Source organism: Macaca thibetana, chromosome 8 (genome assembly GCF_024542745.1).
Source record: "Macaca thibetana thibetana isolate TM-01 chromosome 8, ASM2454274v1, whole genome shotgun sequence".
In the NCBI taxonomy this organism is placed as follows: Eukaryota; Metazoa; Chordata; class Mammalia; order Primates; family Cercopithecidae; genus Macaca; species Macaca thibetana.
In genome coordinates, this window is record NC_065585.1 from 94,806,679 (window position 1) to 94,823,697 (window position 17,019).

The 17,019-nt window shown below is 37.2% G+C and overlaps 2 protein-coding genes across 7 annotated transcripts in view; both read right to left on the minus strand.

Moving 5' to 3' along the window:
- The window catches only part of SNTG1 (syntrophin gamma 1), an 891,115-nt gene that overhangs the window by 820,933 nt on the left and 53,163 nt on the right, over positions 1-17,019 (minus strand). The window lies entirely within an intron of this gene.
- Positions 3,204-13,866, minus strand: LOC126961483 (uncharacterized). The gene has a single exon (XM_050801932.1). The coding sequence runs from the start codon at positions 6,423-6,425 to the stop codon at positions 5,865-5,867; it is 561 nt and encodes a 186-aa protein (XP_050657889.1). The 5' UTR covers positions 6,426-13,866; the 3' UTR covers positions 3,204-5,864.

Genomic DNA, 17,019 nt, shown 5'->3' on the forward strand with positions numbered 1-17,019 from the left:
TAACACTTTTCTATAAAGCCTATCTCACATAGGTCTTTGTTATAAAAAGAAATTATTTGGACTTTTAATAAGTAGACTTCTATGAAACCTTTGATACATGAAAAATATGTACTTATAAAATATAAAGGTCATATCAGATTTACTAATTCAAATATAGATCATTATCATTATCATCATGGAATAAATGCCAAATAGGTGTCTATAAATAAAATCAAAGTTTAAAAAACAATCACATGAAGTTGGGATTACCTATTATGAGAGAATATGCCACCAAATAACTGAAGAAAAGCATCCTTTCTGCTGAATTATTTTCAGTAGTGAATTTCATTATCAAAACTTGCATTGCCATTGTCTATGAGCCTTATTTAACTATATTTATTGTATGTTATATGATTTATATCAACTACTTTTAGTCATTAACCCCTCACATTGTAATGATTAAAAAATCTTTCTATTGTCATCTATAACTAAAAGCTTAATCTACATTAACAAAATGGTATCACAACTTAATATTATTAATATCCTCTACAGGAGATAATAAGAATTGTGATTTCAATATTGATTTTAATAGATTTAAAACACTGTAGGCCAGGTGTGGTGGCTCATGCCTATAATCCCAGCACTGGGGAGGCCGAGACGGGCAGATCATTTGAGGTCAGGAGTTTGGCAACAGCCTGGCCAACATGGTGAAACCCCAACTCTATTAAAAATAGCCAGATGTGGTGGTGAGCACCTGCAGTCCCAGCTACTCAGGAGGCAGAGATTGCGGTGAGTGGAGATCGTGCCACTACACTCCAGCCTGAGCGACAGAGTGAGACCCTGTCGCAAAACAAACAAACGAACAACAATGACAAAACTTGTGGTTGCTTCCCCTTTTATAACATGTTCAGTATATTTCAACCATCACTTTATGCCTCTGAAACTTTCATTCTCAATTCATTATTATGACATTTTAGTACCTTAGGAATCTAATCCCGGCCACCAGAGGGAAAGCTGACCAAAAACACCTTTCAGACAGTTTTCCTTCTGGAAATTGGTAAGGCAAAGGTAAGAAAACATACTCCAACAGAAGAACAGATTGCTTTATGATAGAGATGCTTCCAATTTTAAGATTATAGAGGCAACTTACTTTCTGTGACACACCTCTAGCCAAACATTTTTAATGCTATTGTTGGGGAATGTGCCATCTCATTCTCAGCCATGTAAGAATTCTTTAAAGCTGTGCTACAGTTAGCATGCTGATTCTCTTCCTACTATAAAGTATCGATTCTTCAATTTACTTTTCATGAAATGTAGTGATCTTATTTTTAAATAAAATTTAAAAACAACATTTATTTTTTAAATAAAATTTTACAGCAAACATTACAAGTAATTGAACCATAAGTTACAAGTAATTAAACCATAACATAGGTGTATAACCATACACCTATATTTAGGTGTAAAGCATTAAGGATAATTTTATATCTCAAGTCATTCATTTGCTATTGGAAATAATTTATATTTGACCCTATCTAATCCCAGATAAATATATTGTTTAGAAATAATAAAAACAAGAAATGCTCACAGCATGAGCTATATTGCCAAATGTTTGAACTTCTTTGAAATAGGATTTTTAATCTAATATTTGAAAGATAAAATGTCACGAAAGAAAACTAGTATGATGGATAGTAAGAAATACAGTGGTTATAGAAGACAACAAGGCAGAATTCTGCCTCAGAGTAATAAACTGAATTGGCACATCCATGAAAATTAAATGCTACCAAGGCCACAGGATAACAGTACCCCCCCATTCATCTTACTGGGAATGAATTTTCTCATGAATAAAATGAAACATAGTTTCAAATTTTCAGTAGAGTAACATTATTTTCTTACTTTAAAAGGGAGCAAAAAAAGAATTCAATAACTGTGATTATTCTATACCACTCTCCTGCAAACCTTTTAGAAGCATCAGGACAGTGAAATAGCACCATCCCAGCCTTCTAGAGGGGCCTCTGCCAGCTGCTGTGATTGACAAGGACCCATGTTGGCCCTCAGCTAGTAAGTCAGGGCTATCCAGGGCAAGAGCAGTGAATAACTGGGAGTTTAGGCACCACACTGACGCTCTTATACATGTTATCTCATTTGGTTACTTAAGCTATGATCTCATACACTTCTCAATAATAAAAAGCAAATGAGATTATTTATAAAGTATATAGAAATCCAATAAACAAAACAAAAGGGTTCTTTAAATACATAAAATTCACATTATTTATGTTTAAAGACTGAATTTGATATGTTTATTGAACGCAGTATAAATGATACATACATAAAGCACATTAAATGCACGATTTTATAAAGATGTTACTTGAATTTTGAAAAATGTGCAAACTTTTTTTGCCTCAAGTTGTCTGAACTTTTACTTGATGAATAGACAACTCTCTCTTTACAATGATTAATCAGAAAGTTCCTATGTTAATGTTTTTCCTTTTTCAGTTATAAATGAGTTTCAAATAATATAATTATGTATCAAAGGCAAGCTGTCAAGCATCAAAATGATTGTATAACTATGGCATAACACTTGAGGTTTTATGGTCCATTAAATTACTGTGGTATAAATCCCCCTCTTCCTGAAGCATCCTTTGGGTAGGGATGAGAGGAAACTGCATTTATAAAGGTTCATTGGTATAACTTTAGACAAGCACTGTAGCCTTTGCAAAACTGTATTAAAAGTACACACAGTGCATAATGTTTAATGCTTTTTAAAAATCAATAACTTTGCAACTCAATTGAATTGGATTACATCAATTTTACTGTAGTTCCCATCTCTTGGATTTAATACTAATTCTGAAGTATTCTGACATCTTCTGGGAGTAATTGTAGGAAACATGGACATAAGCGTTAATAGACAAATATCCACTACATTAGTTTTCTAAAAATAAAGCAAGGAATGATCTAAACTCAACTAGGTTAAGCCATCTGTTTCTTGTAAAGGTAAATGCAAGTTAAGGTAACATCCTTGGCTCTTGTCAAGTGAATATAATCACACACACACACACACACACACATTGTTTGTTTTGTTTGTTTGAGATAGTGTCTCACTATGTAGCTCAGGCAGATCTTGAACTCCTGGGCTCAAATATATATATATATATATACACATATATATATATATATATACACACATATATATATATTATTATATTTTTTTTTTGCTTCAGCCTCCTGAGTAGCTGGGATTACAAACATGAGCCACAGCACCTGATTAATTTCATATTTATAAACCCACACACATTATGTATGTATACATGTATACATATATATGATATTTTGCATTATATATAATGAATATATATGGTTATAGATTCAAAATTAGAAAAAATTCAAAATTAGCTATCAGAATTTCTTTTGTATTTCCAGAGTTTAGAATTGTGTCTAACAAAGAGCAGATGGGCCCAAAATGCCAAAAACATTTGCTGAAGAAATCAGTCATCTGAACTCACAAAATATTTCGAGCTCTCAAAACGAAGGATTAAGATGCCAACTACTTGAGCAGTTGCATACCACTGAGACTTATAAATTTTCATGTGCCCATACATATTATAACTGAAGGATATGACATACTCAGTAATTCTCCAGGGCATAGATGTACTTTTTCTTTTTATAAGTGATTTCACATGGAACTAGAAGGAGAGCGTCTTTAACTTAAAGGAGACATAAGAGTTTGATTGGATCAAGTCAATTTGAAAAACATGCTCATTTTTTTCCAAAGACTTTTATTTTTAAAGCTATTATTTTCTCCATAGATTTTATTATCTATCAGTTATTTTTTTTAACAAGGATCTGTGGTAAACAACTAATGATGTTCATATCCACAACAACAACAACAAAAAAATTAAGGTAAAGATATTCTAAAGACATCATTTAACTTTTAAAGTGCTTTTTATTTCACTACAAAGACTGTTTAGAAAGTCTACATACTCTGAAAGCCCAAAGAGGGCAAGGATTTTTTGTTTGTAATATATTTAATTTTTTAATTGAAAGCAAAATATTTTATACACCTTTAAGGAACAGGAAAATATTTCATAACAATTAAAAAATGGATAAAAGATTAATTATATTATTTCAACTATTATTGATCACCTGAAAATGATAAAATGATTCACTTTTATTCATTTACTATGACAAAATGTAATGGTAGCCGTATTTGCTTTCCTAAAGTCACATTTCATAGTTGGTGGCAGACAGACAAGTAACCATAATACAGGATAGACTAAAACAAATTATGTTGGCCCATCTTTTTGCCCTACTCTAATCAATAATGCCCTTACAAACAATAGTGCACTACTGTAAATCTAAATGTCAGAGTCCAGATTCTTTATCATTTCAGTCTAGCCTGCCTCCAGGATAAAGGAAACAGTAACTTCCATGGTCTAGCAGCCAGGAGCAAAGTTTCTGAGCCTGAGGCTTTAGGAGACTGAGGCTCTGTATTTACATTTGCCTTTTTTGGCACCTCTAATTATGAGTCTTTCCCAGGAGTCTCTGATGCCAGTTTATTTATTTCCCATCTCTCCTTTTCTTCATTTCTTATTAGGCTATTATTGCTAAGGTTACTTCAGGTACTACTGCTTGCTTCTGTTCTGTGATACTTCCCCTTTTAACTCACATGGCTTTCCTTCTCCCTAGATTAATACCCTGGCCCGCCAGGAGATTTAATTCAATGTCTATCAGGAACCTAGTCTGCATAGATGTTAGACACTCAACTGCATCTATTATTTAGCTCTCTAAAGGGCTTCACTGGTCTTCACTCTCTTCTGTGTACATGGGGCTCAGAAGGGCACTTACACAGAAGAGACTGATGTATGGGAATTCATTCTATTTTTATTGAAAAAACAGTTCTTCTCTAAGAAAATACGTTTTTAAGCAAGAGTGAGAAAATATGAATAGAAATCATAAGAGTGTACAGTTTGTGAATGAACCCTTACCAAAAGTTAGCTTTAAGTGTCTAAAAGGCTTAAAAACACACTTCCCTAAAGAATACTTTTTATTGAATTTTTACTTTTTCAGTAGAAACCCCAGAGCCACATTACCAGAAGCACCTGAAATTAAATTTTATTTCTACCACACTCAATTATAATGTATAATATGAAAGTACAATTTATTTTATTTTATTAAAAAAAATTCAAGAACACACTGTTCTTGCGAGTGGTGGGCTGGGCAACTGCGAGGCAGCAAAGCTGTGCCCTGGGAGCTCATGAGGCAAACATAATTTTTTTTTTTTTTTTTTTTTTTTTTTTTTTTTTTTTTTTTTTGCAAACGAGTCTACAGGAAAGGGATGTGAAGAGAAAGTAAAGCAGGAAGCCCTGGGGCAGGGATATGGAGGAATTCTTGCAGGCAGAAACTAGGGAGCAGGGCATTTTGTGTACATACAAGCGCATGTGCAAGTCAGGAGCGCTCAGGGCTCTGTCTTCTAGAACTGAAGCTACCAGTTAAATTTCAGTTGATGGAGCAAGCAGAGAGGAGGATGGCTACTGGGCCAAACATTTGATTTCTTTACAACATCAAGCAGGCCTGTAATAAAAACTGGAAGAGGTATCCAGAGTAATGCAATTCATAGAGAAAGAAAGTAGAATGGTGGCTGTCAGGCGCTGGGGCAGACCTGGGAATAGGGAGTTTCTGTGTAATAGTTAGGCTGTCTCAGTTTTGCAAGATCAAAAAGTTCTGAAAATTGGTTGCACAACAATTTGGACATACCTGCTGTGTGTTTTTTCCTTGTCACTTGCTCTGTCCCTGCATTTCAAAGAGGCTGCTGCCTCCTTTTACCCTGACAACATGAGTGTGCCTGTCAAATACATTGAGTGAATACTGTGGTGTCTACATGGGTACAGTTACTGTTTCTCAACAGCAAGCTCTTTCACCAGGATAGAATTTTCCTCACAGAAATAATCTGAAGATATAAATAACCATGTGCATCTGCCTGGCTGTTTCCCTGCACACACACGCATGCACAGTGTAAACAGCGGACACATAAGCGACTCAGCACTCCTGGGCTGCCAGTCTCTCAGAACATTCCAGCCAATATACCTTGAGCAGACTCCAAGGGCGGTCAGGAAGACACCGAACAGGCCTGATCCTGACCGCAGAAAACCTTCAGTCTGCAGAGACAGGCCTTTTAACCAAGATGCAATAGCCCTGGAGCGCCACGACAAGCTAGGTGTGAGAAGTCCCCAGTCAGACCAAGCCAAGAACCCCGGAGAATGAGGGAGCCCGAGGACCGAGGACGTCGGTGTGCAGACAGGCACAGGAAGGAACAGGGTGAGAAGGATCAGGAGGAAGAGCAAAGGTTGGACAGAAGCGGCAACAGATGAAAATGATCCCGACCGAAAAAAAGGATTGTCATCAAAAGCACAGAACCTGACTATGAGCCACACACTTTGGATACAGGACATACAAAAGCTGTTTAGGAGCTGCTGGAGAGACCTGCGCCTGCTGAAACGGTGGTAGGACAGTCTGGGCCCATCCCTGCTCTGGGTTCTCCTGGCGCAGGGCAGGCGGCGGTGCGGGGCACATGCAGTCCCAGGGGCACACTCAGTCCCAGGCTCACTCCGCTACCGCTGCACCGCCCCAAAGGCGTCTGCGTCTCTCCATTGTGAACTGCCCTCCTGCTCATTGCCAAGCCATAAGGGACAGTACTACCCCGCCTGTTAATTACACTACCAAATTCGCTTATTCTTCTCCAAAATCTTAACAGAGTGAAGCCTTTTAATGTACTGAAATAGAATTATTTTCAACTTGTCCAGGGAAGAATTCCTACATTATGGTGTCAGTTCTCCCAAGCTTGTGATTTTACCCATCTGTGGAGGAAGATTACATTTATTCATCCCTATCTCCTATCTCCTATATTTTCTTCCTAACATAGTGGTTAGGGACACTGAAGTCTGGGGTCAGGAAGACCCAGGACTGAGTCCCGAAGTCAGCTAATAACTGGGGGATATTTCGGATGTTACTCAACTTCTTAAACATCCATTTCCTCATTTCTAAAGTGAACATAAATATAAAACCTGCTGCCTGGAGTTCAACATTAGATAATGGAGGGAAAGAAGTCAGTGCCCCACTCAGCTAAACTCTCAATAAAATGGCTATTCTTATTTTTATTTTTATTACTATTTCATTCTAATTTAAGTGTTTTTACATGATGTCCTCATACTTCTGGTAGACTATTAAATGAAACATGGACCTTTACAATAAAGACAACAATTTTAACTATATGTTCAAAAAATCAAAACAAGCCCATTTTTACAGGTACAAAGCCACTTTGGAGCCGCTTCAGTGATCGTGGCCATGAATGAAGGCCACTCATGCTATTTTAGATTGAGGCAGCCTGCACAGCAGCAAGACACTTCTCTGTTAAGCATATTCCTATCCAGTGTGTTTCTGCCTTGGCTGCATTTTCATTTGTTTGCATTGCTTTCTTTTCTTCCTCTTTGGTCATTAATTAGCTCCTGACTAGCTCATTCCATTCTAGCCCTGTTCTCTTCTTCCCTCTCCTCTCCTCTCCTCTTCCCCCTTTCTTCTCTCTCCTCCTGTTTCTCTCTCTCTCTCTCTCTCTCAATCTCTCTCTCCTTCCCTCCCTCTCTACCCCCTCTCTATTTCAGTTCATTCTAGTCTAACTTGGGGAACTAGTTATTTCAAATCTCTTTCATATCCCAGCATCTCTTTACCATATAAAAGAGCAAAAGGGCTTTGAAGAAAAGAGTCATCTACATTTCAACATGCCAACGTCCATTACATTGAGTGGACAATTGTGAAGTGGGTTGGCCACAGGCCCCGTGGGAAGCATTTTACAGGTATTCACAAATGATCCTCCAGGCATCTTTATTATTATTATTTCCCCTTATGAAGATATGAAAACTGAGGCTCCAGGGATTTCCCCCGGTCCTGGTCACAAATCTAATAAGCAGCTTTCTTGGGAAGCCAGCTGAAGACCGTCTAACGCCCAAGCCGTGTTCGTGATTCCGCATCCCCACTACAGAGGCTGCATGCATTGCCTTGTCTTCTGACCTTCTAACTTTATCTTTGATCAGCCCTTGCAATGAAGCCTTCCCCTTTCCATCTTCTGCCTATGACAGGATCGACAACGGGAAAGAGGAATGAATGTAAGATAGGATGAAAAGGGCATCTGGTCTTTATTTTTTGTCTTCCTTTGAGGAAAGATAAGTGAACACTAATAGGATCTTCATCGGCATCTTCCCCCTCGGGGATCCTTGCCCAGGCCACATGCCTATCCTCTTACCCTCAGATGTTTCTGTTGTTCTGCTCTGTTTTCCTACTTAACTTTTCTTTTGAAAATGTTCTGATTTTGAAAGATAAAAATAATGAATTCAGTATATAAAGATGAGATCTAACTAGTAAGCACTCTGGGCTAGGTCTCAGAGATGGAGATGATCTTGCACAGGTCTTTGAGTGGGAGCACTCTCAAAACAACCTTTCATATCCTTCCTAGTTTCAAACATAGCACTGTGTTCAAAGTGGAAATGAATAAAAGCACAGTCCCTACATTTTCTTAATTGCTTTGACTGATCTTTTTTTAATTTCTGAAAAAAAAATCTGTCTAAATCATTTATGGGTCTAGCACAAGAAGTTAAACATGTTTTGCAGTCGTATGCCCATTTTTATCTATTGAGTCTGCTTCAGCTTGCTGAGAAGACTTGTCATTCATCCTTACTTCATCTTGCAGACACTTCTCTAAGCTCTCCACTTCCCACCCACCTTCCCTCTCAGACTGGTCGCTCTTCTCTTTGAATTGAGTGAGTTGCAATGATTTTGCCTTCCCACACCTCATTATTAAAACATGGAATCAAAGCCTAAAATACATCAATTTTTTCTCACCAGCACTTCCTGCTGCAAATTGTCAGCCTCTGGCCATGGTCAATGAGACAAGCCCACCTCCAGTCTCTGAGCTGCTTTCCTCTGTCTATGGTTCCTTTCTGCACATAGTAGCCAGAATCTCTCTTCAAAACCAAAGAAAGCATGCCATTTAATCTTGCTTAAAATATGCTGGTGGCTTTCCATTGTAACCTGAATTTAAGTAAAATTTATCTCTTTGGCTTTACAATATCCTGCATGATCAGGACTCAGGGCTCCCTTCTCTCCGTTCCCCTAACCTGTGGGCTCACACCTACCTGGGTACCTCTGCTCTTCTGTTAACTCTTCTCCTAATCCTGGTATGGTTGGTTTTGCTCTGTCAATTACATCTCAGTATAAAATTCACTCCTCAGAGTAGGCTTCCCTGGACAAATTTAAGTCACTTTTCTTTTTGCATGACATTTAAATATTCTCCGCCAAACACTCAGGAACACTCCACAGGCTATTTCTGCTTCTTATTTCCTGCTCCTCCTATCCTCCCAAACACAAACACTCCATTGAAAGTTTCATGAAACTGGGGAACTATCTGCCTTATTCAGCCTCACAACCTGGGAGAAATCAGGCAATATGTACATTTTTAGAAGAAATAAAAAACGCAAAAACACAGAGAATAAGTGGATGACTTGCCATCCAATCCTTTCTGTTTGTGATTAAGGCACTTAACTAATATAATTTCATATAAACATCACTTTATGAAAGCAAAGAAAATTTCTTTTCCTATTTCTTTCCGTTTTCCACAAAAATATACACACACTGAACCTTCATATCAGGCCTTGCTTTTCTCAAAAAGATATAGGGTCTAATTAAATGTATCACTGATTGCAAGGTACCTCTGGATGAACCATTGCTTCTGGAGTAAATTGAGATGTGCATCTCGAAATTAGTAATAGTTCTCAAGAATGGTAGTAGGTCTTCTTTCCAATTCTTTCTCCACCCCAGTTTTTGAAATAAAAATAAGAATAACTAACTCAGGGAGCAAATGTAGTTTGTAAAACTAGCTGTTTACTGAAAAAATAAATGGAAGTCAATTTCATGTAATTCACCACCAACATGAAAATAAACAAACAAATAAGACAAAGTTGTTAAAATTATATATCAAGAATGGAGCCTTTGCACATGTATATATGTTTTGTAAGTCTTGCAGGCACATAGTCATACTGTTTTAAAACAGGAGAAATCTTTCCTCAAACTGAAAGTAACAGTCCCCTTCTTGTGGACTACCTATGATTTATGTGTATAGAGAACCTGTCTGTTGTGGTTATTGTAGAACTATCTTGCAAGGCCTATAGATGTCAAAAGCATTCAGATCAGCTTCATATTCTCATCCTGAAAATAGTAATAAGAAAAAAATTATCAGATTGTAGACACTGCGTGCCAATTTGACAAACCTGCGCACCCCCAATGATCTTGAAGGCAAGCGCTGTTGTACATGTTGTGGCGATTAATCGAAACATGAATCTTGGGAACCTTCCTCGAATAGCTTTGTATCATATTATCAACATCAACAAGCATACTAAGGCAAAGATACTGGGGTATTCTTAATATGAAATTCTAAGAAATTCCAGAAATCCTTTTATCCAGCACTGCTATAGGTAAAGAAGAATGAAACGATCTCTTCAATATTGCTAAATAATCTTGGCAGTTGAGGTGATTATGAATTAAGGCAGTCTAAAAGTTTAGTTTGCAATTATATTTATTAAGAAACTTCTTTAAATTTTATTCCACCAGATATGTCTTTAAATATACAGCCCGTAGCCACCTCAAGGTCCATTTGGTAGAGAGGAGATATCAGGAGATGCCATGATTTGCCCATTGAGAACCATCGCGGACAGTTTGGACATGAGGCTTTTCTCAGAGACACTTTCCTGGACCATTATTGCCATGATCATGTCCATGGACCCTGCCTGGACCTGTGCACTCTCCATGCTCTTTCTCTAGTTTCACTCTGCAGTTGGAATGTTGAAGTCACGGAGAAGTCCTGCCATAAAGAAATTATGCCTAATTTTGTTTTACTCTGCATTTCGCAAAACCAATTACCCACAGATTCTTTTATGCCATAATATATATTAACACATGTGGCACTGTAGTTTGCAGGATACATTCTGGGAAACTTTCAGCAATAAAATTTCTTATAGATGCAATTTTTCTGAAGCTTCCTACATTATTTTAAATAGAGTCATTGGATTTTACAGCTGTAAGTACTTAAAATGATTTAGTTCAGAGCCTTCATTTTACAGTTGATGTAGGGAAACACAAGGTCACACAGCCTATACAAATCACTGATCTGGCACATGAGGACTATGTTCTCCCAATTCCTAGGCCAGGCCAGGGCTCTCTTATGACACCAAAAGAAAAATAATCTCTTTTGCATTTATCTTGAGAAATAGTTGAAAGAGCAAGGAATTTGAAATGAAAGACCTGAGGATGATTTTGCCACATGTTAACTATGTGTCCTTGGGCATATAGATTCCTCTTCTGGAAAACAGATGTTTTAATCATGCTTTATCTCCTTATCTCAAGGAATGTTTGAGAAGTCCAAAGAAGCTAATAAAATATAGGAAGGCACCCTCTACAACATGGAGAGCTAGGAAAGTATTGGCGCTCATCAATTGAATATTATTGTGACTGTTGTATTTTGTTGACTTCCATTTGGAAAAGATTAAAACTCTAAGGTAATTCTTGGGAATTAATTTTATCAGGCTATAGTTACTATGTCTTGCTAATGGGGTTGTGGCCTGTGCTTCCAGATAGGAAAATAAGGCAGCTGGATGATTTGAAATTTTGTTACTTACATTCATTCTCTTTGGAAAACAGCATACTTCCTAGTATAGAAAAGCAAAAACTTGACATGATGAATAATCTTAATGAAGTCAAGGAGGAAACAGCCTAATATTCTAATGACATAAACAATTGGGGCTTATGGTAAAATATTGATATGATTTCCTCTAAGAAGATAGCATTCATAGCATCAAGAATCTTCTCTTACTTCATTTGAATGAAAACACATAATTTAATGCTGTTACTATAGCATTGTAGAAGTATGTTTTGTTGAAATGAAATGATATATGTTATCAAATGGTATCAGAATTTATCATTGTTGCTTTCATTTTTATTTTCTCCAAATATTCCTTTCTTGACATCTGTATCTGTAATTTTATTCTATAGTTCTGAGTTCAACTGATTTGATCTATGCCAAATGAATAGGAATACGCTTTTCTTCAGTATACACTGTTTTTTCATTTTTATTCCTTGCTTCAAATATTTTTAATTCTATAAGATATACCGATGCATATTAATGAAAGCCGAGACTCCCCAAAATGAAGTAGTAAATTTCATCTCATCTGGATCTCAGCCAGACTCTTTTAATCTGAACCCAGCTGGGAGTTGAGTCCTGTGTGCATTCATAGCACCACTAGTCTCCCAGATTACCTGTACTTTAAGTCAACTTTGCTTAGATCTGGCATCATTCCCTAACCAGAGCTGCCAACTCTTCGAGGTGGGAGAAAGGAGTCTCTAGCATTAAAAATAAGTGATCTGCCAGTCTCACTAGCTGCAGAATTTAGGATGGCAGAATGTTCTTCTCTGGAGACATGGGAGTTAGAGCCACATAAGTTATAACCTTCTCTGACCATCTATTTGGTCAGGGATCTTATGGAATACAGCAAAAATAAAAACATCTAAATATAATTTGGATTCCAAGGGAGCAAATATCTGTTTCCTAAATGAAATAGGTAATTTGTTATTGATTATTTTGGAAGCTGCAGGGAAGAAACAATAATCTAAAACAATTGTATTAGTCCCTGGAAGAGAAGAATTGTTCAGATCAGACAGGGTCACTAAATGCTAGATGTTGAATGAATTAAAAAGAGTGCAGCTAGACATACATGCATTACTGAAACAATTAAAAACTACAGCAGGAAGTACCTGTGTTTCTAAAACAAAGCAACGCATTTCAGTGTATGTGTCTGTTTGCAGCACTACTGTGGTCATAAACAATTGTTGAAACTGTTTGTTGGTGCTGAAATTTCCTCGTAATGATCTTGTAGCACCTCTTACTCATCAAACAGGCACTGTGAAATGCTGCCAGATGGTGAGATACACAGATATTACTGGAGTTGTCAAATCACTGAAACCCTTTAGTAGTAAGAGGCCAACCAGAGTAAAAGTTACATTCTTTACGCCAATCCTGTTCTCTAATCACCCCAGGATTGGCCTAAATGTTTCCTTAATAAGTATCTGTAATGACAATTTGAGTAAAATAAGTAATAAAAACCTGAGACAGTCTTGTTTTGTAAGGATTCAATAGCACACCAGCCTGAAAACACACACACACACACACACATACACACACACACACACAGGCTTTTGATTCCAGCATCAAAAAGCAGCATGAATTTATGACAGCATTTTGAATGTGGCTGAGGAGGAGTGAAGAAGAAATAGCAACTTTTCAAATTCTGTAACTTGGAACATACACCATGATGTCATTGTCGTTTTGATAGTGAGGCTATCTCTCTTCTTTAACCTGACCCCACCCTACATGACCCTATGTAATGGATGTAACTTGAAAAACTAAGTGAATGGCTGGGTGTGGTGACTCACACCTGTAAGCTGAGCAATTTGGGAAAATGAGGACAGTGGATCACCTGAGTCAGGAGTTTGAGACCAGCCTGACCAACATGGTGAAACCCTGTCTCTACTAAAAATACAAAAAGTTAGCCGGGTGTGGTGGTGAGCACCTGTAATCCCAGCTACTTGAGAGGCTGAAGCAGGAGAATCACTTGAACTCGGGAGGCAGAGGTTGCGGTGAGCCAAGATCACACCATTGCACTCCAGTCTGGGTGACAGAGTGAGACTCCATTTCAAAAGAAAGAAAGAGAGAGAGAGAGAGAGAGAGAGAGAGAGAGAGAGAGAGAGAGAGAGAAAGAGGAAAAGAAAGAAAAAGGAAGGAAGGAAGGAAGGAAGGAAGGAAGGAAGGAAGGAAGAAAGAAAGAAAGAAAGAAAGAAAGAAAGAAAGAAAGAAAGAAAGAAAGAAAGAAAGAAAGGCTAAATGAATTAAAATGAATTTGCTTTTGAGAATTTTTGTAAATTCTACAACTTCCCATAAAGTAGTGTATGGCATCCTGTGGTGAAGCAAATCCAAGCTTTCCTTGCATTAATGCCTCTCTCTGAATTATTACAGACTTATAAATAAAATTAAAAAGTTTAAAAAGTAAACCAAGCCTCTTAAAAAATTATTCGCCACCTTATTAAAAAGAAGAATAATCAATGCAGAAGACTTTGAGTTAAGCAGCACACATACAAGCCACCAATCCATTAGTTACCTTGCTGTCACCTAATTTGTCTATCATTCTGCCTCCAATTCATTTTACACACTAATTCCCAATTAATATTTCCAAAGCTCAAAAATATTATCTCTCTGTCCCCTTCCTTCAGACTTTATCCAAACTCCTTTACTTGACACTCAAGTCCCTGGAATTTTAAATGCAGCCTGAAATATATTCTTCTGCCTCAGTATCGCCCTTTGCCTGGAGTGCACATCAGTCCACGGGAAAGATCCGTCATCCCCAGTTCTATCCTGAATGTTTCTGCCTTTCGGTTTTCTGGAACTCTGGAACACAGTGCCTAGAAATAATTATGATTGAATTGCAGGAGATAAAGGGTCTCTTGCTTGCTTAGGAGGTCCTCTCTTTCATGGAGAAGTCTTCAATATTCTTCCAGCTATAGCTTTGGTCTATCTGGAAGAATAAGGGTCTCTCTCTTTGGTATAACCTGCATCCTGTAGCTACATCTGATCCTCCCCAATTGATATTACTTCCTCTGAATAAGGAGATGTCTTTTGCATGTAGAAACCTGGAAACTTTATTACAAGTTCTTCCAGGGCAAGAGTCATGCCTGGTTCATTTTGTATCCTTTTAGTATTGCATCTAGTGATCTGAATCTTTCCACTTTAGATCTTATGAAAATTTTGGAACTAAAAAATTAATGCAATGTCAAGACATTGTGCCGACTTACTGGGTAAAATATTTTTGCATGTGTTCTTTATTGGTAATTCTCAAGTCACAAGAAGCAAAAGTCAAAAAAGTTTAAAGATCTTTACATGAGGCAAAATACACCATGACTGGGGGGAGAAGAGAAGGTGCTGAAATTTCATAAGTAAATACACTGCATTTTGGTAAGTACTGGAGACATTTGGGGCATTTTAAATCATCAGATTCAATGAAGGATGTGGTATATGGCTTTGGACACAAAGAAATTGGAAGAACAAAATACATTTTTCCTTCTTCTCTGCCCAAAATCTTTCCTTCCAATGTTATATATTGACATAAATATATACTGAGTAGATCATTGTATTTATTTGCAGAAAAAAAAAAAACAAAGATTATTCACCAGATATAGAGGAAGCATACCTGGACTTGGAGGATGAATAGGGTGATTCTCTGATGTGCTGCAAGACACTGACGGATAGGACCAAGACTGAGGAGAATACCCTCACTCTTGTATCGGTGTAGAAAAGTGCACACTCCTGGGGACAGGGAGGAAGCTGCTGTAAAGCCAGATTACTTTGATAATCATGATCTTAAACTACAAATGTCAGTAGCGCGATGTAATAAGATGCTCATGGCATCTTATTATTTGCTTAAGAACTTCCATTAAATGCCAACCTAGTAATTAATTCTTCTTAATGGAACTTTTCACTGCTTTAATCTCACTTTCAGTGATAATTAACACTTATCAATTCTCACTACAAATGAAAGAGCTATTTCAGAGAAAGGGCTGAACTCAGACACCTGGCACTCTCATGGTGAAGGCAGATTGAGAAAAGGCTAAAGATTACATTTACTGAACTTTTTCTCCTGTCCAAATCAACCAATTCTAATTTAAATAAAGTTTATATATTATAACAAATCAACAAAACTTGAGAACAAAAATCAATGAAAAGTGAAGATTTTATCAAATGAAAAACTTGTATCACCACATATATGCAATGAGCAAATGTGACTACCAAAGCAGAAAGTAAACAATTCAGAAAACTTCACAGTCTCATATCTACCAAAGTAGATTTTATAATAGGTAAACAAGACAAAATAATGGCTATGTCACATGCGACAAACACAATCCTAAGAACAGGCTGTAAGCTCCCTGAGAACAGGCTGTCTGCATGCTGAGAGGACAGACTCCAAAGCCAGACAGGTATTCTTCAAGCCCCTTTTTCTTGCCATTAACCATGTGACTTTCGGGAAGAAATAACCTTTACTGTGCATCTGTTTTTTCATTTGTGAAATAAAAATCACAACTGGTCCAGCTTCCTGGGACTGTTATGAGGATGATAAAATACGCCCTTGGGACAATGCCTGGCCAATAGTGAGTAGTAGCTATTGTAATTATTCCTGGCATTTTTTCCTAATTCAGTGCTCTCCAAATAGTAAAGAGAGCACAAAAATATTTTCTTGACATTGTGTATAGATTATTGAAAAAATATTGCTAGCAAATTTGTGATACGGCACTAAATTTACATAAACATCCATTTGCATTGCAATATAACCATTGAACAATTATTTCTTATTTAATATATGCTAGATATACACAAAGTAGCACATAAAAATATGCCTATATAGTAAAGGAAATAATTTCACAAATCATCATACCCATTCTTGGTTACAAATTCACTACCAATGGAATAAAAGTAAAATAAAAATAAATTATTTCCAGAGATTAAACATGTGTTTTAGTCAAAAGGACTGAAATAGGCCTGGCGCGGTGGCTCACACCTGTAATCCCATTACTTTGGGAGGCCAAGGTGAATGGATCATTTGAGGTCAGGAGTTCGAGACCAGCCTGGCCAACATGGTAAAACCCCACCTCCACCAAAAATATAAAAATTAGCCAGATGTAGTAGCGGGTGCCTGTAGTCCCAGCTACTAGGGAGGCTGAGGCAAGAGAATACCTTGAAGTTGGGAGGCTGAAGTTGCAGTGAGTAGAGATTGCGCCACTGCACTCCAGCCTGAGGAACAGATCGAGACTCTGTCAAAAAAAAAAAAAAAAAAAAAAAAGACTGGAAGAAGCTATACACTTTTTTGGTTTTTTTCAAACAGGAAAAACAAAAATGGTAACTAA

What these genes read in the sequence shown, in the direction of transcription:
- LOC126961483 (XM_050801932.1), bottom strand. Translation starts at nt 6,425, where the DNA reads ATGTCCTGTATCCAAAGTGTGTGGCTCATAGTCAGGTTCTGTGCTTTT.